The following is a 16,621-nucleotide window of genomic DNA, read 5'->3' as shown; positions in this document are numbered from 1 at the left end:
TTAAAAACAGCTAAACGGCCCCAACGCCCCTCTGACAGAATTCGGGGAGAAACCCACCAAATTTATTTTTATTTATTTGTATTCTTTACAATTCCTGGTCAATCAGCCCCGGTGAGAGCCGTAATTCCTGATTTGGCGACGGCTCCGTGTGTATATAAAAATCACTCCCGGCAGGATGGGGCGGGCAGGGTCCTCCTGCTGCTGCCCGCGCTTACAAACGGTATAAAACAAACCCGAAACAGCCCCCCTCAAACCCCCACCAAACCCCCGAATCTCTGCTGCACAGGCAAGGCTGGGTCAGTGCGGTGTCTGGCACGGCCGGCGCCGGCTCCTCTACGTCCGCGACAACCCGCGGTTGTCCAAATCTTTCACCTGGGCAGTAAAAGAAGGTTCATTAGGTAGAATTCCATGGTTTTTTTCCCAAACTGGGTGGGTCTGGGCTCGCTCTGTGCCATACCTTGTATATTCGGACCAGCCAGTGCTCTGTGGTGTACGCCTCCTCCAGCACGTCCAGCTCAAAGTCCTTGTTGCCAATTTCAGCGTTCCTCACCCGGTCATAGCCTGGAGGCCGCTCTAGGAGAGAGGAAAGGACAGGCAGTGCTGCTGCATCGCACCCAGAGATGTCAGGGTGCAGTGGGGCCCCCCAGAAGCAGTGCCACGCCCCGGGAGTGACTCAGGGACTCACTGGCCTCAGTGTAGACCTGGCCGAAGCGGTAGTAGCACATCTTGTACATGAGGCAGTTGAGCAGCACCGGGGAGCCCTCGCGGTCGACTCGGAACTCCCCAGTGGGGGTGTAATAGTCGTGCTCCTTGATGTGGCGCCCCGTGTCTGTGCTGCCCCCGATCCGCACCATCCACAGGAACTTGTTAATGTCTGGAAGGCAGAGATTGGGGGTAAAAGAATGAGGGCTTGAGTTGATTTGGGGGGGCAAGAGCAAGGGGTTGCATTGGGGTGAAAGAACAAGAAGTTGGGATGAGGTAAAAGAATGAGGAGCCAAGTTGAGCTGGGGGGCCAGGAGGGAGGGTCGATGTGATGTGGGGGAGCCAAAAGCAAGTTTGAGATGAAGGAGAGCTCCAAAGAGGAGCATTCTGGCCCCGTTTTCACTCCACGGCTGCAGACGGAGGTGGGATTCTGCCACCAGCACCCCTGGCTGGGTCTGACCCGGCTCACAGCAGGATCTTACCGTCCGATGAGTACCCAGTGAGGCCACCAAAGATGACCAGCACATAGCTGACGTCCAGCTCCCTCATGATCTCGTAGGCTTTCTCCTCTGTCGATGCCATGGCCTGGGGCAGACAAGGTGTAAGCCAGTGCTGATGTGGTGCCCAGAAAGGCTGGGCAAAGCAGCAGGGGAGGGAGGGACCCACCTGGCCGACGCGGGAGATGTGCGTGTTGTTCCAGGTGTTGTTGTCCACCAGGATGGTCCGGTTGGCCATGGCAGTGATCTGGTACCCGTAGTCCCACCAGGACATCACCTTGGCATCCTGCACCAAACACCGGCCGGGCATCAGCGCCCCAGTGGGCACTGTGGGGTGCCCAAGGCCCCACCCGCTGTACCTCCGGCGTGTTGTGCCGCAGCCAGTAGTAAGCTTCTCGGAAGTCATCGAAGATGATCCTGCTGCCATCGCCGCCACGGGCAGAGAGGACGATGGAGGGGGAGGAATAAGCCTCGCTGGTCACCCAGGTGGAGTGGAAGGTGTAGGTGATCAGGAAGAACGCCATGACCAGGATCATGCCGCTGGCAACCTGAGGGAACAACCCAGGGACTCAGCAGTGGAGGGATGGGGCCATCAGCCTCCCGCACTCAGCCCATCAGGACCCGGCGTCTTCCTGAGCCAGCCTGGTGCTCACCTCATTTTTAATGGGGTAGGTGGAGTCTTGCTGCTTTTTGCTCTTCTTGTCTGGCCGGCTGATATCCAGGTTCTTCATGTAGGTGGACAGTACCTGAGAGACCCCGATGCCAGACAGGATGCACATCACCGGAGCCAGCACCAGCATGAGACGCACCTATGGCAACAGCAGAACTGTCAGAAAAGGAATCCAGCAGAAATCCATGGGAAGAGGGAATTGGATGTCATTCCTAATCCAGCACCTCAAATTCACTGGATATATCAGCCTTGGGATAAACCTGTGGCTGGCTTTTTAGTGGGGAGTTGCCACCATCCCAGGCACCCCTGAGGAAATTCCCTGAAGTGCTCAAAATTGGCCCACATGGGAAACTGAGGTAACTTCAGCAATCTTAGGTGGAAGCAAGGGCTGGTAGCTGCCTCCACACCAGAACTCAACCACATTTAGTGTTCAGGGTGCCACATGAAGAGTGGAAATGGGCTCATCAACGACTGTCAGCACTCCCTGCCTGAAAACCCAGAGAATTTGTTTGAGATTGCACTGGGTGCTCTGGGAGATCAGGAACACTGACCAGGCGGTGCTGGCCCCAGGGACACGAGTCACACCCAAACCACTGAGTTTTGCAACTTCACCATCCCTCACTGCAGAGGGGTGAAACAAAACCACATTTATGGAAGGGAGAAAAGCCCTCTGGGTAAAAGAATCATTGCTAAGTTCAGAAAAACAAATTAAATTGTTATGAGCACTCGGTGGCAGTGCTGGTGCCCGCAGCCCTCACCATGACAGCTGAGAAGTACATGCTGGTCACACCGTACATGATGATGAAGATACGGGCATCCGAGAGGTTGCTGAAGCAGTAGTAGAGACCAACTGTGAGAGGGGAGAAAAAGGGGTCAGGTTCAGCTCAGAGATGAAATAAAACCAGGCACTGAGGGACACAGCAGGACACAGAAGGTTTGGCACAGCTAGAAGAGGCAGGAAAGCCCTCTGGTGACTAACTCAGGATCTGGCAACTCACCTGGGAACATGAAAACAAGGAGCTGCAGGTCGAAGTAGTAGGAGGACCAAGTGGTGGGCTGGTGCTCAGAGACAGAGGCAATGATGGGGATATTATTCTTGGCATAGGAAGGGTCCAGCAGGGAATAGAAACGCCCTGTCCATGGGGAGATTTTCCCTAGGAAAGCAGAGAAAACAAATCCTTTTTGGATCCAGCAGAGTAACAGGCAATCCAATCTTGACACGCACTCTCCCAAAGAACCACATGTGAGGCTGAGTGATCCCAGACCTCATTTAGAATCTCTACCACTCAAACCTGTCATTTTAGAAAGGAAATACAACACAATTTCACTCTAAAATCTCCTCCCTGCCCAATCTCTACCTTTAGCATCTCTTTGCTACTACAGAGCAACAACCAGTATCTGCAGCACCAGCCTGGGGTCCCCAGAGTCTCTGCCCCTCCTATTTTACAGCTGCTGCTTAAATATTCCTTGTTAATGCAAAAATTTGAGCAGGTCCCAACCTCCCCCTTCGAGGGGACTCACAGGCACTTGCACCACAGTAACACAGAGTTAGGATGGACAAATTCCATGCCTTTGGAAACAAGGAAAGAGAGTGAAACACCCTTGTAATGGCGACAGCCTCAGGCTACCTGTGAGCATCAGCACAGCCCCAACAGAGAGGAGGACGAAGCCGACCAGGGAAATGACACTCCTGAAGAGGATTTCAAACTGCTGTGGGTTCAGCTTGCTCCGGAGGTAGTCCACGAAGGCATGGATCTGGCACAGGCCAAAGACTCCAAGGGCAGCCATGTGCTCCGAGGAGAGGACAGGCTGGGAGTGGGGCAGAGTGTGGTCAGACACGGAGATGAACAGAAGCGTTACTGGCTTTTTTCACAAATCACTGCTTGGCACAATCTCTGCCAGCCAAGGGAAAATGTTCAAATGTTCCCTCCCTGTGACTGGCACAGCTGGCACGAGTTCTTTTCCTACATCCGCTTTGATTCTGATAAGAATCCATGTGGAAAATTAACCAGATTCTCTGGAGAACATGAGCTGGGCAGGCCTGTTTCCTGCCATACCAAGACACCCACGGCATGAGTGCTTCCTTCACCAAAACCAAAGATATTTTTATGAAAGACAGCGGTGACAGGAAGGTTATTAGGAACTTTAAAAGTCATCCAGCACAGCCAAAGGGTCATTTTGCCACAGGTGGCAAGGAATCAGCATAATGGAGGCTGGAACAAGGAGTCAGCACCCACTCATAACCTCAGTGATGAAGACAAGAAGTAAAACCAGGTGTCAGCACGCTGCTGTTCTGTTAGAACCTATCCCTGAGTCTGCAAACCCTCCTGGTGCCCACCTGGAAGCCAACAAAGGAGATCTGCATGGAGAGGATGGTTCCCAAGCAGTAGACTGTGCAATAGGCTACGTAGATCCTGTGGGAGAAGCGCCCGGTGAGCATCAGCACCAGGACGTGCAAGGGGATGAGGTTGATCAGGAAGACGTAGCCACCCCACGAGGAGACCTGCCAGGACACAAAGCAGACACACACCCACAGGTTCCAGGACTGAACAGCTGCAGAGCTGAGGTGAACACAGAGGTTTAGCTTTCCTGGGATCACGGGCAGGATATTACACAGTAGCAATACCAGCTGGGATCTGCTCTTGGAGCATCCTCCACCCCCCCAGCTGCCAGAAACATGGATTTTTCCAACGCTACTAAGAACACCTCACACAATACCCGTTAGTTTTGCAAGAAAGGACACATTCCCCTTCCACCTCCAGAGGATCTAGCTCTCTGGACACACTGACACAGGAACAGGACACCATAGCTTCCTGGTGAGTGCATCCAGAGGGATCTCAGAGTCAGATTTACCCCAGAGCTGGGAGAAGGGACACTCACCATGTAGAAATAGGCCAGGGCACACATGGCTGCCCAATAGATGGAGCCAGTTTTGACAGCCTTGATCCACATGTAGTAGGTCAAGAGCATGCAGAATATGGCGATACCTGCGGAAGGAGCCAGAGCCATTAATGCCATCCCTGGGGCATGGCAGAGAACTCAAGCCATTAAAAACAGATCTGTAAATGCTTTTGCTGCTCCATCACACAAAGAGCCAGGCCTAGGAAAAGCATTTGATATCTGGTTTCTAGACTGAAACACTGTAGTGTTTGTGTCTAACAGCTCACGTGGCTTCTTCCAGCCACACCAGCTGGAAGAACTCCTACACAGCCCCCAAAAGCCCAGCTACAGCAAAGGAGCCAGGTTCTTCCTCTGCCCCAGGCTGTGGCAGTGAGATTGCTGCCTCTGCCAGTCCCAACATCACTGCTAGAACCGGGATAAAAGCACAGAGGAACCACACAGTAGCAACAGTTCCAGGCAGAGTTTGGGGAGGTGACAAAATCCTTTCTGACTGGCAAACAAGGATACTGGAGTAAACTCGCTGCCAGAGCTGGGAGACACTCCCTCTACTCCACAGCATGGCCAAAATCCATCTCTGATGGGTCAGGTTTATTCAGCACAAACCCAGCAGGGATCACCAGAAAAGGACAGAGCCTCTCTTGTGCTCTGCAGCATCTTCCAGCACCACTTTCCAGCACCCACCAGTCCTTAAAGGTTTCCCTGAGGGTCACAAACTCACCTTCATTATCATAGGAGCCAGCAACAGACCGAGAGATGTATCCAGGCACAACAGCAATCATGGCAGCAGCAAGGAGTCCTGCCCCTGCATCCTGGAAAAAACAGCCAGGGAAAAGACATCTGGGTTTAGGGATTTTATTACTCAAAAGAATAAGAATTGCATGTGGAAACAAAGTTTTCAAATAGATCTCCTGCTTCCCAGAAGGCTGGGGTTTTGAGGAATGTGGCAGTCACCTCCAAGCCTCTGACCCAGCTGCTCTCCCAAACGGCAAACAGCTCCCACTCCTCTGGAAAGCCAAAGCCTGTGGGGCACACCCCGCTGGCCCCTGTACCTTGAGCTCTTTGGTGAGGTGGTAAGTCACGATGGTGGTGAAGGAGGAGAAGAGGGGAGCCAGGAACACGCAGACGTTGCGGATGTCGATGGTGATGTGGAAGAAGTGCAGCACGTGGTAAATTGCTGCTGATGTGATCATCAGGCCTAGGGATGGAAATGACACCGTTATCAGGGTGTTCCAGAGTCACCAGGAGGGAGCTGCTGCCAAGGATGCATCCCCAAGCTGCCCTCTGTTCCAGCTGGCACTCAGGGATGCAGTCCCCACCCAAATTTTCCCTCGCACCACGTGCATTTCAGCTTGGCAAAAGCTTTACCTGGGTAAATGGTTCCCCCGATAATCCTGCCCAGGGGGTACCACGCTCGGTCATCAAACCAGTTGTGGAATTTGTAGAAGCCCTCCTCAGCCAGGAAGCGGGTGGTACGGTAGTTGAAATACCTGTAAGGATGACAGGGTGTGACAGCACTGTGGGGGCTGCTCCCATGTGTTCCATGCACAGAGAACTGGCCCAGTTTCCCTCAGCTGCCCCAAACCTCAGCTGCAAAGGTTCATTCCTCCTCCCAGTGGGACTAACAGTATGTTTACAAAGGTGACAATGTCCCTTGGGACTGAATCAATCAGCAAAAACTTGGGACAGACAGAAATCGTGCCAGGAGCTCTCTCCTGCTGTGCCCATGTCAGAAGTAAACGCCTCCCAGAAGAAAAGCAACAGGAGGTGATTCTTGGATCTGGGTTGCAGGAAGACCCATGGGTACCAAGGAAATTTGGGAGTGGAAGAGAAAAACCAAGCTGTTCTGAAGCATGTCCTCCACATCCCACAGGCTCAATGGGGATTAACTTGAGCCTGGCACCATCAGCTGAATTCTGTGTGCTCCAGAACAGGAAAAGCCCAACAGGCCCCCAGGAAATGAGGAAACGACACTTACGGGTCAAACTCATGGATGACACTTTCAAATCTTAAGACGGAGAAAAGTCTCGTGGAGAAAGCTGCAAACACAGAGAAGGGGCAGAGTAAACACACAGAGCTCATGAGTTACCCTCAGTTTTCCTGCACCAGGAGCCACCCCTGAGGGCACAGACTTACACAGGACAGCTGCCATCGACAGGATGAGGAGCTTGAGCAGCGTGTCCTGCTTCTCATAGGAGAGCCGGAGGAACCCCAACTTGGTCATTTTCACATCAAATGCAGGGCCTGAGGATCCCTGAACGCCTGGACACAATCAGGAAGACCAAAAGCCTTTAAAGTCTTCATGAGCCTTCGGACTTTAAATCCCCTCCTCTGGCTCAGCCTTCACCCCTGCCAGGTGCTTGTGTCTCCCCCCACAAACCTCTCACCTCCTGTCCTGATCTGAGCTGTCGCCCTAAATCCTGGCTGGTTTTCCTTCCTTTACAGAGCCCAGAACTTCTCTGGGGCAGAGGACGTGCCTGTTTCTCTGTGCACAGAACAACACCACAGTATAAACTTGAGTAAAACCCCTGCCCTCCCTCTGGATGCTCTCTGAAATTTAACCATCACCTGCAAGCAATGCACAAAAAATAGAATCCATGGAGATGCTTTTTCTCACACACAGGAGATCTGAGTGGCTCCTGGTTAGCCCCAGTTTGGATCACTTATGTCAAATATACATATATATTCTAGTAGCTTGTTAATGCAGACCAGGACATTAAATTTGTTTTCCTCACACCAGACAACGTGGCTGTTTAATTCAACCTCCCTGAGGAGAGGGAAAGCTATAGAAACCCTGGGGTTGCACACCAAGGAAGTAACACTTACTGAAGAATCACAGCTTTAACATCTTTCTACCTTGAAAACACTCCGATTTCTTCAAATAATTTCTTGCCCAATCAGTCAGGAAAACCCCTCCCACTGCTCTGGGCCGGCTCGGTCCCAGCACGGGTGGGTAAATGTGCAGTTCAGGTCTCTTGAGCTACAACATCAGGCAGGACGCAGTGGGACAAGCTGAGATTTAAAACCCAAACAAACTGGGCCTGGAAAAGCCTTGCTGTGCCCAGAAGTGATTCTGACTGGCGCACGCTGGGTACTGCCTGCTACAGAAATACCGGTGGAGGTTATTTCCTGGATCCTCTGCGATAACGGAGCACAGCGCACACGCCTGCGGGCACGAGTGGCTCTGCCCCGGGGTGCCCCGATGTCCTCGGGGAGGGACCCCTGACCCCCAGAAACTCCCATGACACAGAGCACTCCCGAGCCCCGTGCAGCCCCCTGGGCTCCGCCAGGCTCCAGCCCCTGAGCAGCCCCAGGGTCTCAGCCCTCACGCCCCTGGACCCCTCAACCCCCGGGCTCCCTCTTCCCACAGGCCTGGGGATCCTCCAAGGCCCGGGCACCCCATGAACCCTCAGGCCCCACACTCCGCAGACCCCGCAGCCCGGGCAGCCCTGCACCTCCAGGCCCCAGAACCCACAGCTCCCCCAGCCCCGCTCGGGTTCGGGTCCGGGTCCCGGTCCCGGTCCCGGTCCCGTCCCTTACCGCGGCCCCGCCGCCCCGTCCATCCGCCCCGCGCAGCCGCCCTGCTGCCGCCGCCGCCAGCCCGCGCCCCGCCCCGCACGCTTCCCATTGGCCGTCGCGCACGTCACTCCAAGCGTGGCCGCGCTCATTGGCCAGAGCGCCAAAAACCTCAATCGGGCGCGGGGCGGTGCGTGAGGCGCACGGCGTCTTCCCATTGGTGGAGCGGTAGGTGGGCGGTGCCGGCGGGGAACGAGCCGTGACGTGTCCGTCCGGGTTGGCGGGGCCGGGAGGGTCACGTGGGCGGAGGCGGAAGCGCGCCGGACTGGCCACGTGGGCGGCAGGACCACGGCGGGGCCCGGGGGGAGCGCGGCCCGGGAACCTCGCCCAGAGTAACGAGAGCGGCAGGCGCAGAACGGCTGAGAATCGTGGTCTCTCCGTTTAATGTTTCAGTGTGAAAATACTAGAGAAAAGTTGATAAACCGGCCCGAAATATCCAAAGGGGTCTGAACATCACCGGTTCCTTCCCCGACCCGACAGAAACGGTACATGCACACGGCACGGGGACGCTGTGTTCGACGGCAGCGGGAGCTCCCAGAAATGCCCGCCCCGCTCCCACGACCTGAGTTAGGGGAGATGGAGGGAGCGGGAAGGGGGACGAGGGGCAGGGGGACACGGGGAAGACGGGAGGGACACAACGGCAAAACGGGTGACGGGGTTCCGACCCACGGCCCGAGGCGGGGAGATGGCACGGGAAAGGCGTACAAAAGAGTCCACTATAAAACAAGCGCAGGGCACAACCCGGCTCCTGGAAACTCACAAAGGTGTTAAAAACCCAGATTTTCCCCCAAAAAATTTCCAGGGGGAGACGCAGAACTGACAGTGACACCTCGTCAGGCTAGGTCCTGCCCGTCCCTGGAGATCGGGGGCGCAGAGAAGCCCGTGAGTGCCCCCCCGCCCCGGGGTTTGGGGGCAGCTCAGTGCCCCGGAGCAGCCGCGTGTTTGGCAGGAGAGGGTGAAGAGGAGGAGGAGGAGGAGGGGGAGGAGGAAGCACCGCTCAGGGCGGACTGAAGGTAAACGGTCTTGTGAAAGAGTCTGTTGCTGAGGAAAACCACCAAGGAGAAGAGACGGAGCTGGAAGTGGCTGAAAGGGAAGAGAGTCCATCAGCTCTGGATGCCAGGAGCGCCCCCCGCAGAGTTCTGGGGAGCACTGGGGGAGGCTGGGAGTGCTGGACAAGGGTCAGTGGGTGGCACTGAAAGATACTCACTAGGTTTTGCCGGGGGTCCTGGCTTCGTTGGCGCTGATGATGAAGAGAGGGAAAAGGATTGAGAAGAGGCAACCGCTGCAAGGGAAAAATACAGTAAAATAAAATAAGGGGCACTCAGTGGGTGTCAGGAGGAGGAGGGGCCAGAGTGGCTTTCCAACCTGATGATGTAGGAGGACTGCATGGCCGTGAGAAATGCCAGGGGCAAGCCGAAGCCGAAGTAGTAGGGCCAGTTCCTCTCGATGTTGGACAACCGTTGGTGCATTTCGATTCCTGCCAAGAGGAGAATCCCGTGAAAGGAACCCATGGGGAGGAGACAATCTCACTGCAGATTCACAGAACCATTTAGGCTGGAAAAGACCTCCAATCACCTCCTTTGACCAATTCCCACTTTGTCAATTGACCAGAGCACTGAGTGCCACATCCAGTCACCTCCTGAACAACTCCAGGGATGGGGATTACACCACCTCCCTGGGCAGCCCCTTCCAATGCCTGACCACCCTTTCAGTGAAGAAATCCATCCTGATGTCCAACCTGAACCTCCCCAGCACAGCCTGAAGCTATGTCCTCTCATCCTGTCACTTTTTCTGTGGGAGCAGAGCCCAACCCCTCTGGCTGTCCCCTCCTGTCAGGGAATTGTGCAGAGCCAGAATAACCCCCCCCCGAGCCTCCTCTTCTCCAGGCTGGGCTCCCCCAGCTGCTCCAGACTCTTCCCCAGCTCTGTCCCATCTCTGGACATGCTCCAGCCCCTCAATGTCCTTCTTGTCCTGAGGGCCCCAGAACTGGACACAGCACTCGAGGCCTCACCAGTGCCCAGCACAGGGGGACAGGCAGTGCCCTGGAGCTGTGGCCACACTGGGGCTGGTACAGGCCAGGTACCACTGGCCTTCTTACCACCTGAGCACTCTGCTGGCCCACATTTACCCTTCATCCCATATAAAAAGTGACAGAATATCAGCCTCTGACCCCTGAATTGGATGCTCCTTCAGTAGAGAAATGCTCAATCCAGGCAAATTGCCCCTTTCCATGCAGGAGCCTCCCTCACCTTTGTTGAACCAGCGGTACTCGAAGCAGTAGAGCGAGTAGAGCAGCGACATGTGGAGGAGGCTGATCACCTGCCCAATGAGGTCGATGGGGAACAGGCTCACGATCATTCCCTGGGATAGAAAAGGAGCAGATTGAGAGAGGGATGCTCAGATTTGGGGGAGGGCAGCACTTGAGCTGTGGGGTGGTTGCTTGTCTCACCTGGATGAGGAAAAGTGCCTGCAGCAGGAGGTTGAACAACATGTCAGCGATGATTTTGCTGACGCTGGGGAAAGGGTGAGGCTTCCTGCCCGACACTTCGAACGCCAGGTCTGCGATGTCCTGCCAGCAGAGACAGGGGCTTCAGGCAAATGGAACTCCAGAGCAATGGGGGCCTCAGGGAAATTAAACCCAGGGTGATGCTCCTCAGCTCACCAGGAATATGCCCAGAGGGCTTTTGCCCACCAGGAATATGTCCAGAGCCTGTTTTGGGGCAGGATTTCATCTTGTGCTCCCACACCACCTGATCAAGCCCCACCCCAGTGAGGAAACTCCCCTTGTCTGCTCAAGGCAGGGCCCAGGTTCCTGTCACCCACCTGAAACCAGATGGCATTGACCACCTTACTGAGCACAAAGAGGGGCAGGACCCAGAGAGCACTGAAAATGGAGGTGAGGATGAACTCCAGCCAGGACCAGACGTCACCATGTAAGGAAGGGTCACCTTTGGAAGAGAGACAGAGAGATGCGTGTGAGGAACTGGTGTAGGAACCTCCAAATGCTTCCTGGCACAGCCAACAGGGAGTTTTTCCTGACTCTAGTTCTCTAATGTCTTTAAAAGCACATTTCCACCCACTTGAGTTTTATTTAAATGCAAAACCACACAGAGAAATGTTTGAAACAGCAAGACCCCCAGGCTGGATCCCTGACGTGCACAGCAGGGTGATCCACTCCTGATTTTCTACTGGACGATTAATGATGGGATTGGTGGGTACTGGGAAGAAGAGGAAAACAACGCAAGGAGACAGAGGTGTGAGGAACAGCTCAATGGGACAAAGACCCTGAACTCATCCCACGGACTGCTGAGCACCCTGGAACCCCAAGGGGAAAGGCACCCACCGATGATCTGCGCCGTGACCGACTGAAGGACGGGGATGAACACTCGGTAGAACAAGAAGAGACTAAGCTGCAGGGAAAAACAAACAAGGGCCCTCAGTGAGGCACTGCACAGGCATTTTGTGCTCTTGTGATGGCTACAGATCCAAAGGCACATGGGCCTCTCCTCCCCCAGCAATCCACAAATAGAGAGGAGCAAGGATTTCTGCTTAAATACAGCCACAATCTACAGCTGAACACTTTTAACATTTCCATGCCCATCCCTCATACTCTGCACCAGTGTAATGAGAAAATGAAGCCATTTATTTGGTTATTTGATTTATAAAGTGTTGGCTCCATTAAGGATCAGCCCTATGAACTAGGCATAGCAAGTCAGAGCTGAGGAAATGTCTTTAAGATGTCAATATCCAATTGGCAAAACAGTATCCCAGGCTGCAGCAAAGCAGGAATTGAATGTTCAGGAGGAGAGAAGTCTCTAAGACTTGGAAAAGCAGCTTGAGTTTCATGTGTGGATCTCTTGAATAAGTCTGTGGTCCTGTATCCCAAAGTAAATCCCTTAAAATACAGCATTGGGATGGGAATGTGGTGGTTTCCCAAAAATTCCTGCTGCTATGCTGATGGCTCATCACTCACAGCCTATGAGGGCTGGAGCAGCACGTGGGCTTTCACAGGGGTTTTAAAATAAAACCTGTAATAAATAAGAAAAATCTCCACATACCCAGAAGACACCTCCATTCCAGGCACAACACTGAAATATCCGGCTCACTATCCGGGGTTCACTGTGGGAGAGAGGCGTGTTAATGTCCCAGCACCTGGACAAATGTTCCCTCACAAGTGCCAACTGCTTCTGCCCCATGTTTTGGACACCTTGGAAAAATCACCAAGAACCAGCTCAACACCAATTGTGCACCTGATTTTATCCAAACGCAGAAATCCTGGAAGGAATCCCTGCACAGATTCACACCATGTCTCAGCCAGTGCAGTCTCTACAAGACTTACATCAGGGAGACTCAACCTTTATTAATTCCCAAAATCTGCACTGAAACAGCAGAAAAACAAAGCTTCCTTCCAGATTTTTAAGCACATATTGTAGATCTCAGGCTTTGTTCTCCCCAAACTCTTGACACAATAAAACTGAAATTTGGGGCATTTTTTGGTCTCAGAAGGGGCTGTTTCAGCTCAGGGTGGTTTTGGTGTCTCTATTTGGACATACAAGAGCAGCTCTGTGGGACTCTGCAGCACTTTCCCAATCAGTTCTTGACATCAGTTATAAAGACAACCACCAAAATTCAGCTATTTATATAAACAACAACAACAAGAAGTTAATTTTTCTTCAGAGGCAGCCCAGATGTGGAGCTGCAGAGACCCCTGAGGAGTGTTGGGATCATGGGAGACTTTTCTTTCACCTTTCAGGCAGCCTCCCACCCAGCCAGCCATGATAATTGGTAAATATGTCTCAGAATGTGCATTACTGTCCAAAACCACTGTGTGAGGTGCCAGCCCAGTGCCATCAGGGCAGCAGAGACATCCTGGCATGATCTGGGAGTCAGACATGGGAACAGATGCTGTTTGCTCCTGGATGGGGATAATTCTGGCATTTCCAGAGCCACTGAGGTTCTGCAGCTCCAAACTCCACAAAACACAGCAGGGCTGAGGAAAAGAGACACTCAATCTGCCTCGATGTGGACATTGGATCCAAGCTGCTGTTTCTTTCCCAATCCCACAACTACCAGCAGCAACAATGGATCTGAGATAGCACGAGGATTCCGGAGGAAAAGAAACCCATAAATCCATGTTCTTTCAGTGGTAATTCAAACTGATTACCAAACAACATAAAAGGTCCAAATCCTTATCTCCTGGTAACAGCTCCAGCTCCATGACACAGGGCAAAAAGGGAGTTTCATACCACGTGTTTCCCATTTATTGGCTCTGGCTACCAGAGGAGAAGGGAATTACCCCATTTCTGAGCAGCCACACCCCACACTCACTTCTCTTGCTTCTTCTCTTCCATGTGAAACCTCCGCTGGGCGAGTGCACTGTTGGCTCTCCTCCGCCTCTGTTCTTCCCTTTTCTGCTGGATCCGGGCATCCAGCTTGGAGATGGTGCAGATGCCCCAGATGGAGTCCTTAATTCCCTGTGGGCACGAGGAGAGAGGAGCAATGGCATGTGGCTGACCCAGGCCTTCCAAACCCTCCTGGTGCCACAGCTGGCCCTGCTCCTTGGCTGCTTGGGCTCAGCTGGAGCAGCAACACCACCTCTCTTCCATGGCCCAGTGACCTAAATCACTGCACGTTCCAGCATCTCTGTGACCAGCAGTAATTTTGTCTGTAAAGGTGCAATTTCTCTTCCAATCTGCACTATTTAAAACCCTGGCAAAAAATCAGAGTCCGATCTCTCCCAGCCTTGCCTGGCAGGAAGCCCCTCATCCCCTGCCAGCTTTCTGAGGCCAATAAAATGGAATAACACCAATATTTGGGATGTGTGAAGTCTTAGTGTATGCTATGAGTTTGATGCTTATACCGTCACAAATAAAAGCATCTATCCTCATCTCAGAAACTTCCTCCCACCAGCCACATCCATGCCTGTTAATAAGAGTGCCCAGGAGTCTTCCCTTACTCCATGTTGGGAAGATTTGCAGAGCTGCCTCCTAGGACTTGGCTTGTCCAGAGCAGCTGCGGCTGTCCCATCCCTGGAAGTGTTCAAGGCCAGGCTGCATGGGGCTTGGAGCAACCTGAGATAGTGGAAGGTGCCCCTGCCCTTGGCAGGGACATGGAACGAGAAAGACTTAAAGGTTCCTTCCAACCCAAACCACTCTGGGATCCTGTCCAATTATTCCCAGCTCCAGGTGATCCCACATCCATGGTCATCACAACTTCCCTTTAAAATAAAAATCCTAAGGATGAGCCAGGATGGTGTCACCACCCTGGCTGGGTTCACGGAGTTCTTGCCCAAAGAGGATAAATTCCAATCCCAAATTCATGTCTGAAACAGCAGAGCTGGGCCCTGGCCCAGGCAGCTCTTCCAGCTGATGGTGCAGGAGCACTGGGAAATGACACAACTCCTGCTTTTAGGTCGTGGCCACAGGGCTTTGATCAAACCTTTGCCTGCTTTCCAAACAGAATTATTTCTGAGCATGAGTTATTGCTCAGTGACACAGCATGAGTGGCTTTTAGCCTGTATTTAACCCTGGATGATGGAAGACAGGATGGGAGCAGTGAGCTGACACAGACCTGATTGCTGGGACAGAGCTGCTGTGGTCAAAGACATTAATTTATTATTGTTGTTATTGTTATTAAATAATACAAAATATTGTACACTCTATATTAAAATATATTATAAACTTTGTATGTTGTTATATATTGTTATTTGATAATTAATATTATTAGGATGTTTCATTAATTTGTGCCCAAAGGAAATCTGTCAGAGGTTCAGCAGCAAACACCAAGCCCTTTGCTTTAGACACACCACACAACAGGGTTGAAATACACCTGGAAACCCTTTTCCTTCCCTGGAAAAGTCACCAAGAACCAGCTCCACACCAATTGTGCACCTGATTTTAACGAAACACAGAAATCCTGGAATGAATCTCTGCACAGATTCACACCATGTCTCAGCCAGTGCAGTCTCTAGAAGACTTACATCAGGGAGACTCTTTCAACCTTTATTAATTCCCCAAAATCTGCACTGAAACAGCAGAAAAGTAATGCCATGGGAAAGGAGGGTGCTCCCAAAGTGGCAGGAGCAGCCCCAGGAGCCTCACCCTGACGAGGTCATGAAGGAAGATTCTCACGCTGTCGGCCATCTCGACTCCAGCATCACCTCTGCTTCCCAAACTATCAACTACAGGGAGAGGGGGAGAGCCGGACCCAGGCCTCTCTCATCCTGGAGAGATGGGAAACGGAGGGAGCCTGCGGAGAGAACACACAGGGCACAGCTGGGAACAGCGGGCCGGCCGGGAATTCCAGGGTCAGTCACACCCCGCTGATTTCCAACAGGATTCCTGGCCCTCGCTGGGCACAGCCATCCTCCAACAGGCCAGGGAATGGACCCAGCGAGCCCAGGGGTAGAGGAACAGCTCTTGTAAATAAGAACAGCTCAGAGAAATAAAACCAGCCTCTGAAACAAGGCAAAAATAAACCACCAGCTAACAAAACTCGTGCTTTCCCACCAGGATGCAAACCTCTCGTTCCTCCCAGCAGAGCTCCCGGCAGATCTGGAGCAGGCTGGTCACAAACTCCGGCACGGCAGTGCTGCTGCTGCAGCCCCGGGACGCAAACAATTTAAAATCATTTTAAAGATGGGTTTGTTTTGGTTATTCTGAGTCAAACCCTGCCGGGATCTAAGCTGCGGAGCCAGAACTGACCTCCAGATTTATTACCGAGTTAATCAAAGGCAGCTTCCTCCTAAAAACCCGAGTCATGGAATACCCTGTCGAAGAGAGCACCCACAGGAATCGCCCCCTGCTATGGGGGTGACCTGGGGGTCCGTACCCCTGACAGCTGAGGGGGTGATCCTGAGGCACCCGGGGAGGGACAGAACCCCGCCGTGCCTGCCGGGGCTCTGCGTGCCCCCACAATTCGGGAGCCCACGGTTTACCCACAGGCTGTTCCCACAGCCTCCCCAAACAGTGTTCGAGCGGGACGGCTCCCAAATGCCCTCAGGGCCGCCCCCGCAGTGCCCAGAGCCCCCTGGGGGTTTGTTTCGGCACGGCAAGGCCGCGGTTCCCGGCGGTGCCCCCCAAGTGTAGCTCCGTGCGCCGCCCCCGGCCCCCCGGTCCCCCCGCACTCACCGGGGCCGGCCGGGGGCGCACGGCGGGACGGGACGGGCCCGGCTCACACGGCCCGGCCGCGCCCACCGCGCATGCGCCGCGCCCACCGCGCACACGCACTGCCGCGGCCCCGCCCGCCGCCGCTCGCCCCGCCCACCAACGGAACGCGC

General features: G+C 53.6%; 2 protein-coding genes across 5 annotated transcripts; both read right to left on the bottom strand.

Moving 5' to 3' along the window:
* Positions 1–40: 40 nt before the first annotated feature.
* Positions 41–8,393, bottom strand: STT3A (STT3 oligosaccharyltransferase complex catalytic subunit A). 4 transcript variants are annotated; one of them, XM_059866982.1, is made up of 19 exons: positions 8,308–8,393; positions 7,155–7,252; positions 6,904–7,056; positions 6,746–6,806; positions 6,136–6,257; positions 5,820–5,965; positions 5,489–5,579; positions 4,750–4,856; positions 4,208–4,372; positions 3,498–3,678; positions 2,868–3,023; positions 2,628–2,719; positions 1,853–2,008; positions 1,559–1,747; positions 1,369–1,485; positions 1,185–1,287; positions 686–874; positions 458–573; positions 41–372 (listed from the first exon to the last, which is right to left on the bottom strand). In XM_059866982.1, the coding sequence occupies exons 3-19, from the start codon at positions 6,989–6,991 to the stop codon at positions 334–336; spliced, it is 2,118 nt and encodes a 705-aa protein (XP_059722965.1). In that variant the 5' UTR covers positions 6,992–7,056; positions 7,155–7,252; positions 8,308–8,393; the 3' UTR covers positions 41–333. The 4 variants fall into 4 exon arrangements, with proteins under 4 accessions (XP_059722965.1, XP_059722963.1, XP_059722966.1 ...); XM_059866980.1 differs by having other exon boundaries at positions 6,904–7,029; XM_059866983.1 differs by lacking the exon at positions 8,308–8,393 and adding an exon at positions 7,624–7,847.
* Positions 8,394–8,700: 307 nt separating this feature from the next.
* EI24 (EI24 autophagy associated transmembrane protein) lies at positions 8,701–16,560 on the bottom strand. The gene is made up of 11 exons (XM_059866984.1): positions 16,473–16,560; positions 15,444–15,591; positions 13,672–13,817; positions 12,402–12,462; positions 11,687–11,753; positions 11,167–11,291; positions 10,793–10,912; positions 10,593–10,704; positions 9,709–9,820; positions 9,551–9,625; positions 8,701–9,426 (listed from the first exon to the last, which is right to left on the bottom strand). The coding sequence occupies exons 2-11, from the start codon at positions 15,483–15,485 to the stop codon at positions 9,261–9,263; spliced, it is 1,026 nt and encodes a 341-aa protein (XP_059722967.1). The 5' UTR covers positions 15,486–15,591; positions 16,473–16,560; the 3' UTR covers positions 8,701–9,260.
* Between the last annotated feature and the right edge of the window lie 61 nt (positions 16,561–16,621).

The sequence above is a fragment of the Haemorhous mexicanus genome, chromosome 24 (assembly GCF_027477595.1).
Source record: "Haemorhous mexicanus isolate bHaeMex1 chromosome 24, bHaeMex1.pri, whole genome shotgun sequence".
Classification (NCBI taxonomy): Eukaryota; Metazoa; Chordata; class Aves; order Passeriformes; family Fringillidae; genus Haemorhous; species Haemorhous mexicanus.
Note: the sequence above shows the minus strand (reverse complement) of the source record. Positions and strands in the feature narration are given on the sequence as shown.

Bases quoted from the DNA above. Each gene is read 5' to 3' on its own strand.
- STT3A (XM_059866982.1), bottom strand. From the start codon at position 6,991: ATGACCAAGTTGGGGTTCCTCCGGCTCTCCTATGAGAAGCAGGACACG. The intron at 5,966-6,135 runs GTAAAGCTTTTG...TTCCATCCCTAG, and splicing joins CGGGGGAACCATTTACCCAG to GCCTGATGATCACATCAGCA. The intron at 373-457 runs GTATGGCACAGA...TTTACTGCCCAG, and splicing joins GGCTGGTCCGAATATACAAG to GTGAAAGATTTGGACAACCG.
- EI24 (XM_059866984.1), bottom strand. From the start codon at position 15,485: ATGGCCGACAGCGTGAGAATCTTCCTTCATGACCTCGTCAGG. The intron at 10,913-11,166 runs GTGGGTGACAGG...CTCTGCTGGCAG, and splicing joins TCAATGCCATCTGGTTTCAG to GACATCGCAGACCTGGCGTT. The intron at 9,626-9,708 runs GTTGGAAAGCCA...TTTCCCTTGCAG, and splicing joins CAGTCCTCCTACATCATCAG to CGGTTGCCTCTTCTCAATCC.